At 42.4% G+C, this 19,138-nt stretch overlaps 1 protein-coding gene across 13 annotated transcripts in view; it reads right to left on the bottom strand.

The window, feature by feature from the left end:
- Positions 1–19,138, bottom strand: part of LOC140463826 (fas-binding factor 1 homolog) — a 115,348-nt gene that overhangs the window by 78,285 nt on the left and 17,925 nt on the right. For all 13 annotated transcript variants that reach the window (XM_072558194.1, XM_072558196.1, XM_072558201.1 and 10 more), the window contains 4 exons: positions 18,656–18,716; positions 16,106–16,156; positions 6,323–6,470; positions 2,668–2,745 (listed from right to left, as the gene is read on the bottom strand). In XM_072558194.1, coding sequence (XP_072414295.1) covers positions 2,668–2,745; positions 6,323–6,470; positions 16,106–16,156; positions 18,656–18,716 — 338 coding nt within the window. The remainder of the gene's footprint in view (positions 1–2,667; positions 2,746–6,322; positions 6,471–16,105; positions 16,157–18,655; positions 18,717–19,138) is intronic.

Genomic DNA, 19,138 nt, shown 5'->3' with positions numbered 1-19,138 from the left:
AGGGTTCTTCTTCAGGTTTGCTCCAGGACCTCCTTTTTGATTTCCAGGCACTACATTTTGATTTTGAGGAGTTTCTTTTTCATTCTCACTAACTGGTTCATCACAACTCAGTCACATAGTAATAATATTTTCTTTAATTGTGTTGGTATATGGGGCATCTAGACACACATTGATGCAGAATGAGAATTCATTAATATCTCAATAATTTTCAAACTTCCATTAAATTTAAAGCCTCAAAATGCTAGAAAGTATTTCTCGAAAAAAAAAAGACTGTACACACCACCATATTTGCATTGGCACATGACCACACGCATAAGTTAACAACAAAAGTTTTGCTGTGATATATAAAGATTACATGTATTTTATTAAGAAATATAAAATTAAAAATGGCAATTTGGATTATTAGGTTTTTTTTCCACAACTCAAAAGGAAAAGTGGAACAGTATGACTTTTTTTTGGCTGAATCTGGATTTGGTATTCTTGGGAGATGCTGGCACCAGGTGTTTTTTTTTGGGGGGGGAAAGAGAGAGAAAAAGTTATTGCCCAGCAACAACTTGTGGATTGGCTGATTGGCTGTAAGTGGTAGTTTGTCATAGCGCTGAGAGGAAAACGAGCATTCAGGATTCAGACTCCAAAAAGGAAAAGAAATAAAATACAAAAGATTTTGTCACAAAGAAAGAATTGCAAACTCAGACCAACACCTAGGTTCATTGGCCAGCTACCAACTTGAGGATTGCCACAGCTGACAACAATGTGACAGCATTGCCAAAAAGCAATTAAGTTTGTATTTTCTCGTTCATGGATAATACCTGGTGAGAGTTTACTTTATCTTAGACAGTGGTAACATACATTAAATCAGAAATTACATTTGTGACTACTCATGGAATGCCGGAGCTTAATTTCCACCAAGATTGTGAAAAATAAGGGACACACACTTCTACACGGAAGAAGCCAGTACCCTAAAATTCCTTCCAAAGATTGGTGAGGCCAGAGCTAAATGTGTTTCCATCATGTTGGACAAAGGTGGAAAATCTTAACCTCAGATTTAAATTTAACAATCAACAGTGTTTATCACATGGTTACCTACTTAGTACTTCCTGAAGATATACAGTCTTAAGCGACACATTCCATATTTACCTCAGAGGAGTTAATTATGTCACTGATTTCACATTTTCCTAGTTGCTAGTTAAGCTCCATCTTCCTTGATAGAACAGCATAAAACTTTCTCCCCTTTCCAACTTCCACCTCCTCCCTGTTGAGCTTCCCTCACCCATTCCCTTACAACTACACTCTTCACACAAGCCCCTGTAGTTCTCGCCTTCCTCATCCTCAATCTTTCTCTTCCCCCACCGTCACTCACTTGTACCCTCCTTCTCCTCTCCCATCCCTCTCACACTCTCCTTCTCCCCTACCAACTCCCATTAGAGCTTTACGCTCCCCCCCCCCTTGCAACCTCCTTCAACACTTCTTTTTATTCACTCATAGGATGTAGATATTGTTGGCCATTTATAACCAATTACCAGTTGCCCAAAAGAAGTTGGTGGTGAGCTACCTTCTGAAACTTGCTGCAATTCATTGCTGCAGATAGTACAATACCATTAGACAGGGAGTTCCAAGATTATGATCCACTGGCACTGGAGAAATAGTGATATACTTCCGAGTCAGGATGGTGAGTGACTTGGAGAAAATCTTGGATGGTGTTGCCTTTTGTCCTTCTAGGTGGTTGTGGTCATAGAAGGTACTACCTAAGGAGCCTTGAACTTCTGCAGTGCATCTTGTAGATGGTAGACATTGTTGCTACTAAACATTAATGGTGAAATGAATGAATGTTTACAATTATGATATCAATCAAATGGGCTACTTTGATCTGGATGCTGGATGGTGTCAAGGTTCTCCAGTGTTGTTGAAGGCATCCGGACAAGTGGGGGAGTATTCCAAGACTTATAGGGCACACGTGGACAATTTTCCACATTATCTGGTAGACGCCAATGTTGTAGCAGTAACGGAACAGTGTGCAAGTTCTGGATCACTAGACTACAGACTATTACTGAAATGCTGTCAGGGACAGAATCCAGAGCCTCCGACGCTTTCTTGATATCATGTGAAGTGAATTGAACTAGCTGAAGACTGGCATCTGTTATGTTGGGAATCTTGGGAGGATGATGAGCTGGATTATCCACTCAGCAATTCTGGTTGAAGATTGTTGAAAATGCTTTTGCCTCAACCTTTGTACGACTCTGCTGGGCCCTCCCATTATTGAGAATGGGATATTTATGGTGTCTCCTCCTCCAGTCTCCTTTCTCACCTCCCACCCCACTTGCACCCTAAATAGGGCTCCAAGCCATTTGGTGTGTCAGAAAACCAAGATGCCTTCCTTTGCGGATAATTTATTGATTACTCAGTCTCTCAATTCTTTCCAATCCCCAGTGTTACTGGTGCTGCCTACATGCAAGCACTAAGACAATTAATAGCCACCACCTGTTTCTTCTTAAACTTAAATAAAGACAGAAACAGACCTAGCAATGTGATTAACCAGATATTAACATCAAGTGACGGCTTAAAAGGGTTAACGAATCATCTTATCCCACTCAAATCTGCATCGTTACTTGAGCAATCCAAGTTCCATAATGACTTATACCATGGTCATTGCATGCATTAAAAACTTACCATCAAATGTGAACTTCTTGTATTGGCGCTTAGAGGTTAGAGGGGCAGAGTGATATTCCTCATCCTCACCAACCACATCTGCAGAGATGAGTATACAATTAAAGTTTTTCGTAAGCCTTTGAACAATTAAAGGAAGGAATGATGATTTGGGGCAGTTTTGGGATTTCAGACTTGATTGCTGAATTCTTGAAGGACTTCCCACTTGACCAATCTGTTTCAGCATTGCCCCTGGGTCAATGGAGGCCCAAAAAAACTCTTCTTTGTGGCTCAAACTCTCACACCAATTTTCTAGTCAGTAGACTCTTTGATGCCCAACTTTGCAATTTGTCAAATTACTTTCACTTTTCCCAAAATAATTCTCAATCCACCTCAAAAACAAAAGTGAACAGAAAAAATGATTGATAGAAATGAAAAAAACATTCAAGGTTTGTGTAAATATTTGTAGCTTGGGTGCTGGTTGTCATAGTTGTGGGCATTCTCACCGAGCTGGGAAGTTGATTTGCAGATGTTTCATTCCCTGTCTAGGTGACATCAGTGCTTTGGAGTCTCCTGTGAAGTGCTGCTGTACTGTGTCTTCTGGAATTTTGTTTGGTTCAATTCCTGCTGCTTCACTTGCCGGTTCTGCTTGTTCATTATAGTGGTGTATTGAGTCGAGATCTATGTGCTTGTTGATAGAGTCCATGAATGATTGCCACACTTCTAGAAATTCTCTGGCTGCCCTATGTTTAGCTTTCCCCATGATCGTTGTGTTGTCCCAGTTGAATTTATGGTCCTTATCATCTACATGTATGGCTACTAGGGACAGCTGGTCCTGGCGTTTAGTGGCTAGTTGGTGTTCATGGAAGCTGATTGCTCGTTGTCTGCCTGTTTACCCTATATAGTATTTTGTATAGTCTTTGCATGGAATCCTGTAAATTACATTAGTCTTGCACATGATGGTTATAGGGTCTTTTGTTCTGGTGAGTTGTTGTCTGAGTGTGGCTTTCAGTTTATGGGCTGTCACGAATCCTAGTGGTCGGATAAATCTGGCTGTCAGTTAAGAGGATTTTTAGTGAGTTAGGTCATATCATCGTCGTGTTGTTTATCGGCGGATATCCATTCTTGGCGAAGACGCTGTAGAGGTGTTCTTCCCTTCGTAGGTTGGGAGTGCTGCATTGTGTTGTAGCCCTTTTGAACAGGGTCCTAATGCAGTTTTTCTTGTGTGTTTGGGTGGTTACTGTTGGAGTTCAAGACCGGGTTGGTGTGTGTGGCTTTCCTGGACATCTCTGTGGTGCACTCACCATTCTGTGTTCTTTCTACCATCACATCCAGGAATGGGAGTTGATTGTTGGTTCCCTCCTCGCTCATAAATCTGATCCCTGCGAGCATGGTGTTAATAATCTGGTGAGCGTTCTCGATTTCTGTTTTCTTAAAGATAACAGAAGTGTCGTCTATGTATCTGATCCAGAGTTTGGGTTGGATTTGTGGTAAGGGTTGTTTGTTCCAATCTTTGCATCACAGCTTCTGCTATGAGCCCAGAGATGGGTGAGCCCATAGGTGTTCCATCGATCTGTTCATATATCTGGTTCATATAGTATTTCTCAAAGCATGGCACTCAGTCATGGAATCCATCCACAAGCACATTGACCGAGACCCAATATACCAACCACTGCAACGAACAACCAGAACCAGCAACCGGAAGCAGCAGAAACGAAACCAAAAAAATTCCAGAAGACACAATAGAGCTGTGCTTCACAGAAGGCTCCAAAGCACTGAAGATGACACCTAGACAGGGGACGAAGCATCTGCAAATCAACTTCCCAGCTCAGCAAACCTACCCACAACCACAATAGAAAAAACATTTTTTTTAAAATTGGCCCCATGATTTTGCTCCAAGTACCCAGGACTGGATGATCATCCTTTCAATTTTGGAAATTCCAGAGCAATCCTGGACAGTTAGCAATTCTAGCACAGAGAAATCCAGCAAATTTCTGCATTTGCTGAGTGCAACTTGACTTGCTGCTCAAATATTAGCAATTTGCACCAAAGGAGCAGTAAAAATGCCACTTGTTAAAGCAGATCAACAGGTCCACTTAGATTTACTTCCAAGATACTTCAAATTGCAATTTAGCCTGAATTAGAATAGATGATTAATAGATGATATGGTATTCAAATCAGGAAGGGGGTCTGGATGTAGGTTTGCTTGCTGAGCTGGAAGGTTTGTTTTCAGACGTTTCATCACCATACTAGGTAACATCATTAGTTGAGCCTCCGGATGAATCACTGGTGGTATGGCCTGCTTTCTATTTATATGTTTAGGTTTCCTTGGGTTGGTGACGTCATTTCCTGTGGTAATGTAATTTCCTGTTCTTTTTCTCAGGAGGTACGAAAGGTGCTAAACAAATTAAACATTTCCTTCTTTATTGGAAACATCCCCTCAGCAACGTCCCTCATGATAACTGATTGAAAACAGTCCAAGTCAGAAATGGGGGCAAATTGAAACCCCAAATTCTCCTTTATATCCAGCGCTATCTTGCAAGCCTCCCATGGTTTCACTACCTTGTCTAATTATTCCATATATTTCGAAGTCTTTTAGTAAAAGCTATAGTTTTACATTAATTTCTGCTTATATAAATCTATTAGTGCATTTGCTGTTGTGATCCTTATAGTGGGCCAAGTAATATGTTACTTCATCAACCAGGAATATATAATTGAATGGATAATATATTATTCCACTTCACCTATGCATCTGTATTTAAAGTCACCTATCCTTTTAAGGGTGCAAAGTTGAAGTGTGACACATCAATACAAATTTGTATTAGTTGCGTTGTGGACAAGGCATGTAGACTGCACATGCTTCTAAATTCCAAGGTCAGGTCAGAAGAAATCAGCACAAAATTAATTCCCTTTTCCTCTACACCTTTAACTAAGTATCTTTCCACACTGAAAAAGGGCAAAGTATGTCAGACTGCTCTTGTAAGCCTTCACTGAACCAGCTACAGAGCTGCAAATGGTACTACAGTGGAGTTACCAATCCTGCAGGGTTGTTCTGGAATTTGCATAAATTGAAGATCAATCTCCAAGACCCTGTTTTGGGCAACTATGGAGAAAAATCAAAGGGATCTTAAAAATAAGTATTGTTTTTGTCGTTTTCTTTAAAGATTTCTCATAACCTGATGTAAAATAATGAAAATGGACAAAAGAAAAGGCTGTTTGTCTGACAGTCAAACATCATTCTAATAGGGTATGAGATGTTTTCCATTCTAATCAAACGTAGGAAAGCTGTGCATTATAAGGATGGACGCTTTGGCCGATTAATAGGTGTAGAGTGGGGGCAAATCATGCAATGAAACCTCCAGCACTACATTTAAACATAGTTAGCATGCTTAACCTAGAGCCAGGCCTTAAGAATCCAAACGGGAGCGGTGACTAAGCCATTTACCAAGTTAAGGCTATCCTTTAAAGACCATGTTTGAAGGCACTGCACCTTATTTGGATGCTTTGTGAAACAATTCCCAGTGCACACTTGCTCAAACCACTATATAATTATACCTTTATTTGCACAAAGATTCCAACAATCTCTTAAAAAGACTCCCCTGCTCACATAAGCCTGTGTTGCTTGTGCAGATTGTACAGACAGCATTGCTTATTTTTGAATGTTTGCTATGTTACTTACTGTCTTTTGCTGCTCCCGATTTGTGTGTATTTCTGGTAGATTCTAATGAGGAACTTTCCGTCCCAGCAGTCTTTCCCGTGGATACACTTGGAATAGACTGCAACTTCTTCCTTTTTCCAAAGAGATCAGCATCCATATCATCAATATCCTGTACACAGAAAGGAAAAAGAACCAAGGTTAACTAAGTTTCACGGTTGTAAAAATGGAATAGCGATACCAAGGATGTGCAATCAAATGGCACCATGGTCAAACTGAATTCAATAAATGCAGTGATGCAAGAACTTGTATCAGAAAAGGCCACACAAGCTGCTGAACTGTTGTTAAAATCCCAAATCTTCTAATAAGGTCCTTCAGGGAAGGAAACTGTCGCTCCTACCTGGTCTTGTCTAGATGCAACTCAATTCCACACCTTGTGGCTGATATGTAATAGAGATGGATGCTAAGATACTGATTTGCCCGTGTCACCCATATCCAAAGGAAAATGAAGAAAACATTTGTATCCCTGTAAAGTAAGGTTGCCCAACCCACAACTGCAGTCCAGAATGCAGCCCACTATCAATTGATCAGGCCTGTGGACACTGTTCAAAATTGAGGGCAGCTGAAGTGCCTGAACTGCAAGAACAGTCACTCCTGCAGTCACAGGGTTCCTGCCTATCAGCAGTAAATGCAGGAGTGAATCAATCAGTCTGTATTTGAAGGAGCAGTGAGCGGTGCAAAGCTCAGTAGTTTCACAACTAAACACTTCAGTGATGAAGGTTGGTGACAGAAGGAAAGGTGCTAAGACACAATTGTGAAGGCGGGAGGGCAATTCTGTTATCCCCTCAGGATCATTCTTTGTTTCACAGAGCCAAACTCAGACAGGACAGACTGCTAGGCTTACCAAGTGAAGAGTATGTAGTGAAGGAAGAAGTTGAAAAGATGAGTGCATTAACTTACCACATACAGGTGATAAAGCAAGGGCAATGGCAGTGACGTGTATTGAGAGCCAAAGTACCCAGGAGATAAGTGTCAGCTTCCACAAGAGACAGCAGGAAAGAGAAGACATCACCCAAAGAAAAGGTGGGTTGCATCTCTGACAAGCTCTTTCCAAAATGACTGAAAGGGAGTGAGGCAAAGTCTAAATTTCAGAGAATAATTTTGAGAAATGTGCCACAATCAAATGAACTTCATGCACTACCTGTTGCACTCAAGATCATGGTGGTCTTCAATTTCAATATAATTGGCTTCTCCCAAAGGTCTCTTCACACCTTTACAGAAGCTCTCAATCTGTCACCCACAGGTTGATCACTATTACAGAGGAACCTCAATTATCCGAATATCAATTATCCGTAAGGAGATCAAGGTCCCGACAGAAACATTACATCAAAGAGGTGTTTCCAACACTGATCGCGCCTTTTGTTTACAATGATTAGAAGCAAGGTCAGCTTACTGAAATGCTGCCGAGAACAGTCCTGGACATCGATGGGAGCCCAGGCATGGTCTCCAAATGACTGACCTCCCGCCCTCTCCCTCTCTACCCACACTTTCCCTGGAGTTCTACAGAGGCTGTGTACCCTAAACCCCCCCAGCCTCAGATGATGCCTCCAACATTGTCCTGCATAGGGCAAAGATGCAACATGACTAAAGTTGCAGTAAAACATTGTATGCGTGCGCATGCTACTTGGATACTCACCCCACCCAAAGGCAGCAGAGTCTCACTTTTGGTGTCCAGTCTGGCTGCCCCGGAGGGTGGGTGGACGGAGGATTGTGGGTGGGTGCGGGGGCAGAGGTAGGCAGGGCGGCATGGTTGGAAGATGTTGGGGGGATTGGATGGAGTTGAGGGTTGGATGGGGGAATCAGATGGGGTGCGGGGTGGACAGAATTGGGGGATGCAGAGGTTGGGGCCCAGATAGGGTGTGGGCTCGTGCACAGTCTGCTACTGCCCAGTCTCCTGAACAGGGGTCAGACTTTAGCACAGTGCAGGGCAGAGAGAGGCAGAGAGAGACCCTGCACAGTTACTGCCTTTGCTGTTTTTGAATTCATGTGTCGCTGGACATCAGAGTGCATCTGGGAAAATTAACAAACAGTGAATTTCACAACTAATCTTGGAGAAACCAGTTTGGGCAACACAGAATCAGATGAGTTAATTGTTGTTTTAAGTCTGTCCAAGAGAAAGGCTGTATTAGTGAGTACAGTGGGTTCTTTCTTGATTCTATGTTTTTGGAGATAAGTCTCTTGATTAAACTTAAAATATAAGCCATAGCTCTTAATTTAACCTGGGGCAGTGTTTGTAGAGGAATAAGACGGTGTTATTTTCTGGGTCTGTAGATTGTGAAGAAGCAAAAATGGCCTTTCCAGTGATATGTACTTCTTGTCAGATGTGGGAGTTTAAAGACGGTTTAAGGGTTACTGCAGATTATATCTGCCATATATGCTGTTGGATGTGAATCTTATCAGATCGAGTGGATCAGTTGAAGAGACAGATAGAAGCGATGAGGAATTTGCAACAGCAACAGTATGTGATGGATGGCAGTTATAGGAAGGGTGGAAAGTCTCAGATACAGTCACATAGATGGGTTAATCCAGGAAGGGTGAGAGAGGTCAGCACATAGGGCAGGAGTCTTTTGTGGATATATCCATTTCAAACAGGTATGCTGTTTTGGAAAATGTAGAGGGTGGTGGATTCTCAGGGGAATGTAGCACGAACAGCCAAGTTTCTGGTATTGAGACTGGTTCTAATGCAACGAGGGGTACGACGGCTTCTGAGAGATCAATTGTGTTTGGGGATTCCGTTGTCAGAGGTACAGACAGATGTTTCTGTGGCTAGCAGAGAAAAAGTAGAATCGTGTGTTGCTTCCCTGGTGCCAGGATCAAGGATGTCTCAGAGAGGGTGCAGAATGTTCTCACAGGGGAAGAGGGGCCAGCAAGAGGTCATTGTCCACATTGGAACCAACGATATAGGAAGGGAAAAGGTTGAAGGGAGATTACAGAGAGTTAGGCAGAAATTTAAAAAGGAAGTCCTCAAGGGTAGTAATATCTGGATGACTCCCAATGCTACGAGCTAGTGTGGGCAGGAATAGGAGGATAGAGCAGATGAATGCATGGCTGAGGAGCTGGTGTATGGGAGAAGGATTCACATTTTTGGATCATTGGAATCTCTTTTGGGGTAGAAGTGACCTGTACAAGAAGGACAGTTTGCATCTAAATTGGAAAGGGGACTAATATACTGGCATTGAAATCTGTAAGAACTACTTGGGAGGATTTAAACTAGTAAAGTGGGGGGGGGGGGTTGGACCCAGGGAGATAGCGAGGAAAGAGATCAATCTGAGACTGGTACAGGTGAGAACAGAAGTAAATCAAACAGTCAGGGCAGGCAGGGACAAGGTAGGACTAATAAATTAAACTGCATTTATTTCAATGTAAGGGGCCTAACAGGGAAGGCAGATGAACTCAGGGCATGGTTAGGAACATGGGACTGGGATATCAACGCAATTACAGAAACATGGCTCAGGGATGGGCAGGACTGGCAGCTTAATGTTCCAGGATACAAATGCTACAGGAAGGATAGAAAGGGAGGCAAGAGAAGAGGGGGGAGTGGCATTTTTGATAAGGGATAGCATTACATCTGTGCTGAGGGAGGATATTCCCGGAAATACATCCAGGGAAGTTATTTGGGTGGAACTGAGAAATAAGAAAGAGATGGTCACCTTATTGGGATTGTATTATAGACCCCCTAATAGTCAGAGGGAAATTGAGAAACAAACTTGTAAGGAGATCTCAGCTATCTGTAAGAATAATAGGGTAGTTATGGTAGGGGATTTTTAACTTTCCAAACATCGACTGGGACTGCCATAGTGTTAAAGGTTTAGATGGAGAGGAATTTCTTAAATGTGTACAAGACAATTTTCTGATTCAGTATGTGGATGTACCTACTAGAGAAGGTGCAAACCTTGACCTACTCTTGGGAAATAAGGCAGGGCAGGTGACTGAGGTGTCAGTGGGGGAGCACTTTGGGGCCAGCGACCATAATTCTATTCGTTTTAAAATAGTGATGGAAAAGGATAGATCAGATCTAAAAGTTGAAGTTCTAAATTGGAAAAAGGCCAATTTTGACGGTATTAGGCAAGAACTTTCAACAGCTGATTGGAGGCAGATGTTCGCAGGTAAAGGGACGGCTGGAAAATGGAAAGCCTTCAGAAACAAGATAACAAAAATCCAGAGAAAGTATATTCCTGTCAGGGTGAAAGGGAAGGCTGGTAGGTATAGGGAATGCTGGATGGCTAAAGAAATTGAGGCTTTGGTTAAGAAAAAGAAAGAAGCATACGTTAGGTATAGACAGGATAGAACGAGTGAATCCTTAGAAGAGTATAAAGGAAGGAGGAGTATACTTAAGAGGGAAATCAGTAGGGCAAAAAGGGGACATGAGATAGTGTTGGCAAATAGGGTTAAGGAGAATCCAAAAAGGGGTTTTACAAATATATTAAGGATAAAAGGGTAACTAGAGAGAGAAAAAGGCCCCTCAAAGGTCAGCAAGGCGGCCTTTGTGTGGAACCACAGAAAATGGGGGAAATACGAAATGAATATTTTGCATCAGTATTTACTGTGGAAAAGGATATAGAAGATATAGACTGTAGGGAAATAGTTAGTGACATCTTGCAAAATGTCCAGATTACAGAGGAGGAAGTGCTGGATGTCTTGAAACGGTTAAAGGTGGATAAATCCCCAGGACCTGATTAGGTGTACCCGAGAACTCTGTGGGAAGCTGGAGAAGTGATTGCTAGGCCTCTTGCTGAGATATTTGTATCATCAATAGTCACAGGTGAAGTGCCGGAAGACTGGATATTGGTAAACGTGGTGCCACTGTTTAAGAAGGGTGGTAAAGACAAGCCAGGGAACTACAGACCAGTGAGCCTGACCTCAGTGGTGGGCAAGTTGTTGGAGGGAATCCTGAGGGACAGGATGTACACGTATTTGGAAAGACAAGGACTTATTAGGGATAGTCGACATGGCTGTGCGCGTGGGAAATCATGTCTCACAAACTTGATTGAGTTTTTTGAAGAAGTAACAAAGAAGATTGATGAGGGCAGAGCAGTAGATGTGATCTGTATGGACTTCAGCAAGGTGTTCGACAAGGTTCCCCATGGGAGACTGCTGAGCAAGGTTAGATCTCATGGAATAAAGGGAGAACTAGCCATTTGGATACAGAACTGGCTCAAAGGTAGGAGACAGAGGGTGCTGATAGAGGGTTGTTTTTCAGACTGGAGGCTGTGACCAGTGGAGTGCCACAAGGATCGGTGCTGGGCCCTCTACTTTTTGTCATTTACATAAATGATTTGGATGCGAGGATAAGAGGTACAGTTAGTAAGTTTGCAGATGACACCAAAATTGGAGGTGTAGTGGACAGCGAAGAGGGTTACCTCAGATTACAACAGGGTCTGGACCAGATGGGCCAATAGGCTGAGAAGTGGCAGATGGAGTTTAATTCAGATAAATGCGAGGTGCTGCATATTGTGATAGCAAATCTTAGCAGGACTTATACACTTAATGGTCAGGTCAGAGGGAGTGTTGCTGAACAAAGAGACCTTGGAGTGCAGGTTCATAGCTCCTTGAAAGTGGAGTCGCATGTAGATAGGATAGTGAAGGCGGCGTTTGGTATGCTTTCCTTTATTGGTCAGAATATTGAGTACAGGAGTTGGGAGGTCATGTTGCGGCTGTACAGGACACTGGTTAGGCCACTGTTGGAATATTCTGTGCAATTCTGGTCTCCTTCCTATCGGAAAGATGTTGTGAAACTTGAAAGGATTCAGAAAAGATTTACAAGGACGTTCCCAGGGTTGGAGGATTTGAGCTATAGGGAGAGGCTGAATAGGCTGGGGCTGTTTTCCCTGGAGCGTCGGAGGCTGAGGGGTGACCTTATAGAGGTTTACAAAATTATGAGGGGCATGGATAGGATAAATAGACAAAGTCTTTTCCCTGGGGTCGGGGAGTCCAGAACTAGAGGGCATAGGTTTAGGTTGAGAAGGGAAAGATATAAAAGAGACCTAAGGGGCAACGTTTTCACACAGAGGGTGGTACTTGTATGGAATGAGCTGCCAGAGGATGTGGTGGAGGCTGGTACAATTACACCATTTAAGAGGAATTTGGATGGGTATATGAATAGGAAGGGTTTGGAAGGATATGGGCCAGGTGCTATCTGGTGGGACTAGATTGGGTTGGGATATCTGGTCGGCATGGATGGGTTGGACCGAAGGGTCTGTTTCCATGCTGTACATCTCTATGACTCTATAAGTGCTCGCTGTGTTAATCCCTTCGAACTGATTTGTTTTTAAAGGTGGGGGGGGGGGTTCCAGCAATGCTGCAAGTCCCTTACACACAAGTGCGTGTCTGCCTAGAAACAAACCCTGACGCAGACAGAGGGAGCAAGGCAGGCAGAGTGAGGAAAAAAGGAAACTTCAGAAAAGTCTGAGCCCCAGAGGACAGGCACTGGATCAATTAACCGAATAATCAATTATCTGAACTAAATAGTGCCTGCCCATCTCATTCGGATAATCAAGATTCCTCTGTACTTGATGTTTGCTCAGGTGGAGAAGTGCATCGACTTTCCCAACAGTTGCGACTTTCCAGACATAGTGAACAAGGGGCTACACGTCCGTAGTTGGATTCCCACAAATTTAGGGAGCGTTAGACCACAGTCATGTCATGACACTAATGCGGCAACCAGAGACATTTATGAACAAAAAAGCTGTGCCAATTGTTTGTGTGCACATGTCCACGTGCGGCTGTGTGTTGTATGTGTCTGTTTTACTGTCAGGTGCAATGACTTATTTATTCGGAGGGATTCAAGCCTAATTGAACCTTTCCAGCACAGACCCCAGGTCCATAGCTGGCGTGTGGGCTCCTAAGGGTACCCAGTAAAGAGTGGTTGCTCACACCCTTGAGCAAATGACGATCTACAAATGACGACCATCACCGAAAGGCCATAAGCCTATTAAAGATGTGCTGCAGATGCCTTGACCATTTTGGAGCCCAATTTTACCCACAGATTTTCAAAGTTAATCATTATTTACTGTATGTTCCTTAATAGACTGCAACAGAGACCGACTCACATCAAGGGGCGAGATGCCAGCTAAAAAGCAATATCAGCAAAGGAGAAGGATTACAAGGTGGACCTAAATGGAGATGCCCTTAAGGAGAAAGGTGACAGGAAAACCATGAAAGGAAAACTAGAAGAGCAGGCCTGGGTACTTGATGGGCAGGCCCTTGCATCCATGATCAAATTTGTATGGGATACCATTATCCAGCGACCTCGTAATACGGAGGCAATTTGCCAAAACAGCCTGGAGAATCTCACTATACACCTATCAGCATGTTCCTGGCAAGCCATGACCACACAAGTGTTAATTAATATTGGTCTTGCATACCTTCCAGGAGATCTCAGCCCCAATAAGTCAGAGTGTCACAACAACTTTTGCTATTCAATGTCATCAGCCTAGTTGAATCTCATACCATCACCCCCCTTGAATTCACCATTGTCCATAGATGTTCCTTCAGATGTTCTTTAAAATCAATGCCTGCAATCGGATGTTAGAGACTGGCAATTAACCAGAGACCAGCTCATCTGTCCACCATGTCAACAGTGCATGTGTACAGGGCAAATGGAGACTCAGGACTTGCAGGTATGAGTATTGGGTGACAGAAACACAGCAATTTGACACTGCATAGGGAAAGCCACATTTGTGCTTGCCTTCCGCAGCACTACCCAGCACCAGCACACAGCTGTCAGCATGTGACAGCCACAATATACAATGCTGCAACTCACTGATGCTCCTCATCAGCCCACAGTGGGCACCAGCTAAAATGGGCAAATACTTCAATTGAATAGAAGCTCCCAAGCATGCAAGCTTCATTCAAAGACTCATATCATCCTGAGTTAAAGAACAATCATTCTCTTGTCATTATGAAATACTCAAGTTGTGTCTCATTGCCTTCCACATGCCACTGAATTTCCTCAAATTCACCTAAAGATGAACAAACAACATTGGGTTGATCCATGATGTCTGCAACTCTTGGTGAACTGTCCCAATCTCATAAGGTGATGTTCATCAAAAATGAACTAAGAATTTGTAAAGGCAAAACAAAATTGCCATAGTCCCAGAGGGCCATACTGCTACTGTCTCATCAAGGAGGGATGACTAGTAGTGTTTAATCTGCCTTAGACGAGGGGAGAAGTTGAGAAGGAGTGTCCTTCATGGTCACCTTAACCAGTGCGGGAATTGAACCCACGTTGTTAGCATCACACTGCACTGCAAACCAGCCATCCAGTCAACTGAGCAAACTGACCCCCTAAATTAAGTAATAAGTAAAATTAATCTAATTTAGCACAAACTAACCCTATGTCAGTACACATGCCTGAATGTGTATGCTTTGTCAGGATTCACAACAAATAATGTAATTTTAAATATATATTTTCCTAAATTCATAACAGGAAGGAGGCGTGCTGCTCTCCACCCCCAGACTCAAAAACCAACTGCTCCCCGGTCTGCTGTTCTTTGTCTTTCAACCACTGCGATACCCTAACCCAAATGTTGACCTTACCAATTCCGACTGATGTGTATTGTCAACTCAAGCACCAGTAAATGCAAATTTTTAAGTCTGCCAATTTGTCCCCATTTGTAGCATTAATTAAAGTGGTATAAAATACATATATGCATATGTAGCCCCCCTTTTAATTTATGGAATTCCATTTCAAAATAACCAACGAAATTCTAGTTTTAACCAAGATAAAGGTTTGTTCATTACAAAATTCTGTTACAAGTTATTGAAGTAAAAGTAATCAAGTTATGAACTAAACACGTATAAGAATTAAATACAGCTAACTTGCATAAGGCAGTGGCTCTGAAAGGCCAAATGTTGAAGATTAAATTCAGTACATTAAGAGTACAACGGGCTCTTGATCAACTAGGCTAGTGGGCCAAGGAATGGTGGATGGAGTTTAATTAAGGTAAATGTGAGGTGCTGCATTATGGTAAAACAAACCAGGACAGGACTTACACAGCTAATGAAAGGGCCCTGGTGAGTGTTGACAAACAAAGAGTACTAGGGGTTCAGGTATATAGTTCCTTCGAAGTGCTGTCACAGGTAGACAGGTTGGCGAAGAAGGCGTTTGGCACGCTTGCTTTCTTTGGTCAGAGCACTGAGTGCAGGTGTTAGGACACAGTGTACAAGATATTGGTATGGCCACATTTGGAGTACTGTGTCCAGTTCTGATTATCCTGCTATAAGAAGAATGTTATTAAACTGGAAAGGGTGCAAAAACTGGAGGGCATAGGTGTAAGATGAGAGAGGAAAGATTTAAAAGGGACCCAAGGGGCAGGTTTTTCACACATAGGGTGGTGCATATATGGAACAAGCTGCCAGAGGAAGTGGTCGAGGTGGGTACAATTACAATACATAAAAGACTTTGGACAGGGATCTGGATAGAAAAGGTTTAGCGGGATATGGTGCAAACACTGGTTAATGGGACTAGTTTAGTTTGGGAAATCTGGTCAGCATTCATGAGTTCAGCCAAAGGGTGCTGTAATACGGAATGATTCTATAAAACCAAACAGACATTGGGGATAACAGGGAGTAATAGTGGGATCAACATGTAATCTACGGGCTCAGCTGAAATGGATAAGAGGATCTGTAACCAAAAGAGTTACAGTACAGGCTCATAATCACCCTGTCCTGTTATTCAATGTGGTCTATACCACAGCAGCAAAACATATTGGTTGTTATCAATTGAAACACAAATACTTTTCTTACCTTCATAGTTTCTAACAAAGCCTGAGGATCAGCATCTGAAATCTCTGACTCCTACAGAAAAAAAACCAGGAAAGTCCTTAAAGTCAGCAATAGCATAATGCTGCAAGACAGTTCTATATAGAACACTCAGACATGCTTCAACCAATTTAACCTTAGTGTAAATATTCCACTGTAATTAAGAACTCAGCTACATTGCTTGCAATTTATAAACACACATTTATAAAAGCCTTCCTAAGGTCAAGTTATACTTGTTTTATATTTTATTGTACACTGCATATTGGTACATCGCATTCATATCTTGTCATCACTTAGTATGGTCAACAAACTTAAAAACATCATTCTTGCTCTCTTTGTCCAAGTCACTTATTTAGATTGTAATTAGTTCATGTCCCAGCACTTAGCTAGTTACAGCCTGTCAACTGGGAAATGCTCCTGTTCTGCACTTCCTGGCCAATCCATATACATTTTCCAAAGCAGTCAATTGTCTTATTCTGTGATTTAAAGGTCCAGTATCATAGACAGCAGCTTTGACAGCTCTTGGTCCCACAAACTAGGGTGAGAGGGGTCCCAGGAGTAGAAAAGAATTAAAGTTCCAGATGGTGGAGGTGTTAGTTGAGGGCTTCAGATCCAGAGGGTGGGTATAGTCAGGTCAGGATCTGGGATTGCAAGAGATCTGGATGTGGTGTACTTGTGGGTATGAGGTAAATTGGGGGTGGATGGTTCTCTTTAATAGTTACTTGGGAGGAAGACAAGTTTTTAATAGACTAATGTTTCCTTACTATTTATTTAACTGCAGCAGAACCTTCCAAATTCTTCAATTTAAATGGAAACTTTCAGAGGAGTCCAAGTGTAGTGACTCCTCTGAAATTGCCAGTGGAACCTTTAACTCCCTGGACAATTTGCTCACAGTCTGTTACATCATGAATTCCAAAGGATTCACATCTTCCATCTATGGGGAGAAGCTGAATAGGCTGGGGCTACGTTCCCTGGAGCATTGGAGGCTGAGGGGTGACCTTATAAAGGTTTATAAGCTCATGAGGGGCATGGATGGGGTAAATAGACTAAGGTCAGAGGAGAAAGATTTCAAAGGGTTCTGAGGGTAACATTTCACAGAGGGTGATACATCGAGTCATAGAAATGTACAGCACGGAAACAGACCCTTCGGTCCAACTCGTCCAGGTCGACCAGATATCCCAACCAAATCTAGTCCCACCTGTCAGCATCTGGCCCATATCCAAACCATTCCTATTCATATACCTATCTGGATGCCTTTTAAATGTTGCTATTGTACCAGCCTCCACCACATCCTCTGGCAGCTCATTCCATACACGCACCACCCTCCGCATGAAAACCTTGCCCCTTAGATCCCTTTTATATCTTTCCCCTCTCACCCTAAACTCTAGTTCTAGACTCCCCCACCCCAGGGAAAAGACTTTGTCTATTTATCCTACCCATCCCATGCCCCTCATGAATTTATAAACCTCTATAAGGTCATCCCTCAGTCTCCAATGCTCCAGGGAAAACAGCCCTAGCATATTCAACCTCTCCCTATAGCTCAAGTCCTCTAACTCTGGCAACATCCTTGTAAATCTTTTCTGAACCCTTTCAAGTTTCACAACATGTATGGAATGAGCTGCCAGAGGAAGTGGTGAAAGCTAGTACAGCTGTACAATTACAACATTTAAAAGGCATCTGAATGGAATAGGAAGGGTTCAGAGGGATATGGGTCAAATGCTAGCAAATGGGACTACATTTATTTAGGATATCTGGTCAGCCTGGACAGGTTGGACCAATGGGTCTATTTCCGTGCTGTACATCTCTATGACTCTATACTGCAGATTATCACAAAATCTGAGCCAAAATGTTTGTTCACTGTGTCTGCTATTTCCTCATTCCCCATGATGATTTCTCCTGTTGTTGCTTAGCATCATAGAACTCTTACAGTACAGATAGAGGTCCATCAAATCTGCTCTGACCCTCTGAAGACCATCCCATTCAGGTCCACACCTCTACCCTATCCCTGTAACCCTGCATTTCCTATGGCTACCCCACCTAGCCTGCACATCCCTGAACACGATGGGATAATTTAGAATGGCCAATCCACCTAACCTGCACATTTCTGTCTGCATGGGTTTCCTCTGGGAGGAAACCGGATCACCCAGAGGAAACCCATGCAGACAAAAAGAAGAGCCTCCAAACTCCACACAGTCAATCGCACAAGATTGGAATCATGCCTAGTGCTATATGGCAGCAGTGCTAATCAATGGGCTACCATGCTGCTTCCAAGGGATCAACATTTATTTTAGCTCTTCTTTTTATGTACTGATAGGAGTCCGAACAGCAACAATAAGTTTTTCTCACCAGCCAGGAATCTGGGGCGTTTGGTAACTGACAATATATACCCCACAGCAGAATTCAGTTAACTCACAGCAAATTGAGAATTGAACTCAAAATCTGTTGGTATGAGAGTCTTGGTGTTAAATTAGGCTTTGTTCAAACTATAGGCTATACTATGAGACAAGCACGCAAAACCAAAAGATGTAGACTAACCTCATTGTCCTTATTGATATCCTCTGCCAATTTATTAAAAAAGTCATCATCCAGCAATGACCTGAAGAGAAAGAATGGCCATTGCACAAATCAGAACCACCCTACAGCACTCGTTGCATTAATCTCAAAAGATCAGTGAATCCTTAAGACACTTGCTACAATAGTTTTTACAAATCAAGGAAACTCACGGAAATGCAAGCTGTATTAATCTCCACTCATCAGGATGACCTCAGGGCAAACATTACATTAATTTCAATTTGTATGTTTAATTTCAATCTGCACTTTTATTGTGAATAAACTATAAACTACATTTGTAAGGGACCGTAAATCTTTTCTTATTAGACCTGTAACTGAAGTTGGAAATTGTTATATAGCTAAATCACCAGGAGATATATTAAATCAAATGGGGTTGCATGATTATTTTTAATTGCATAAGACTATGTTGCTTTTAGAACAGGAAGGTCATTATATTATTGTTGAAGA

This window comes from Chiloscyllium punctatum, chromosome 39 (genome assembly GCF_047496795.1).
Source record: "Chiloscyllium punctatum isolate Juve2018m chromosome 39, sChiPun1.3, whole genome shotgun sequence".
Lineage (NCBI taxonomy): Eukaryota > Metazoa > Chordata > Chondrichthyes > Orectolobiformes > Hemiscylliidae > Chiloscyllium > Chiloscyllium punctatum.
This window is presented reverse-complemented; position numbering and strand designations above follow the sequence as displayed.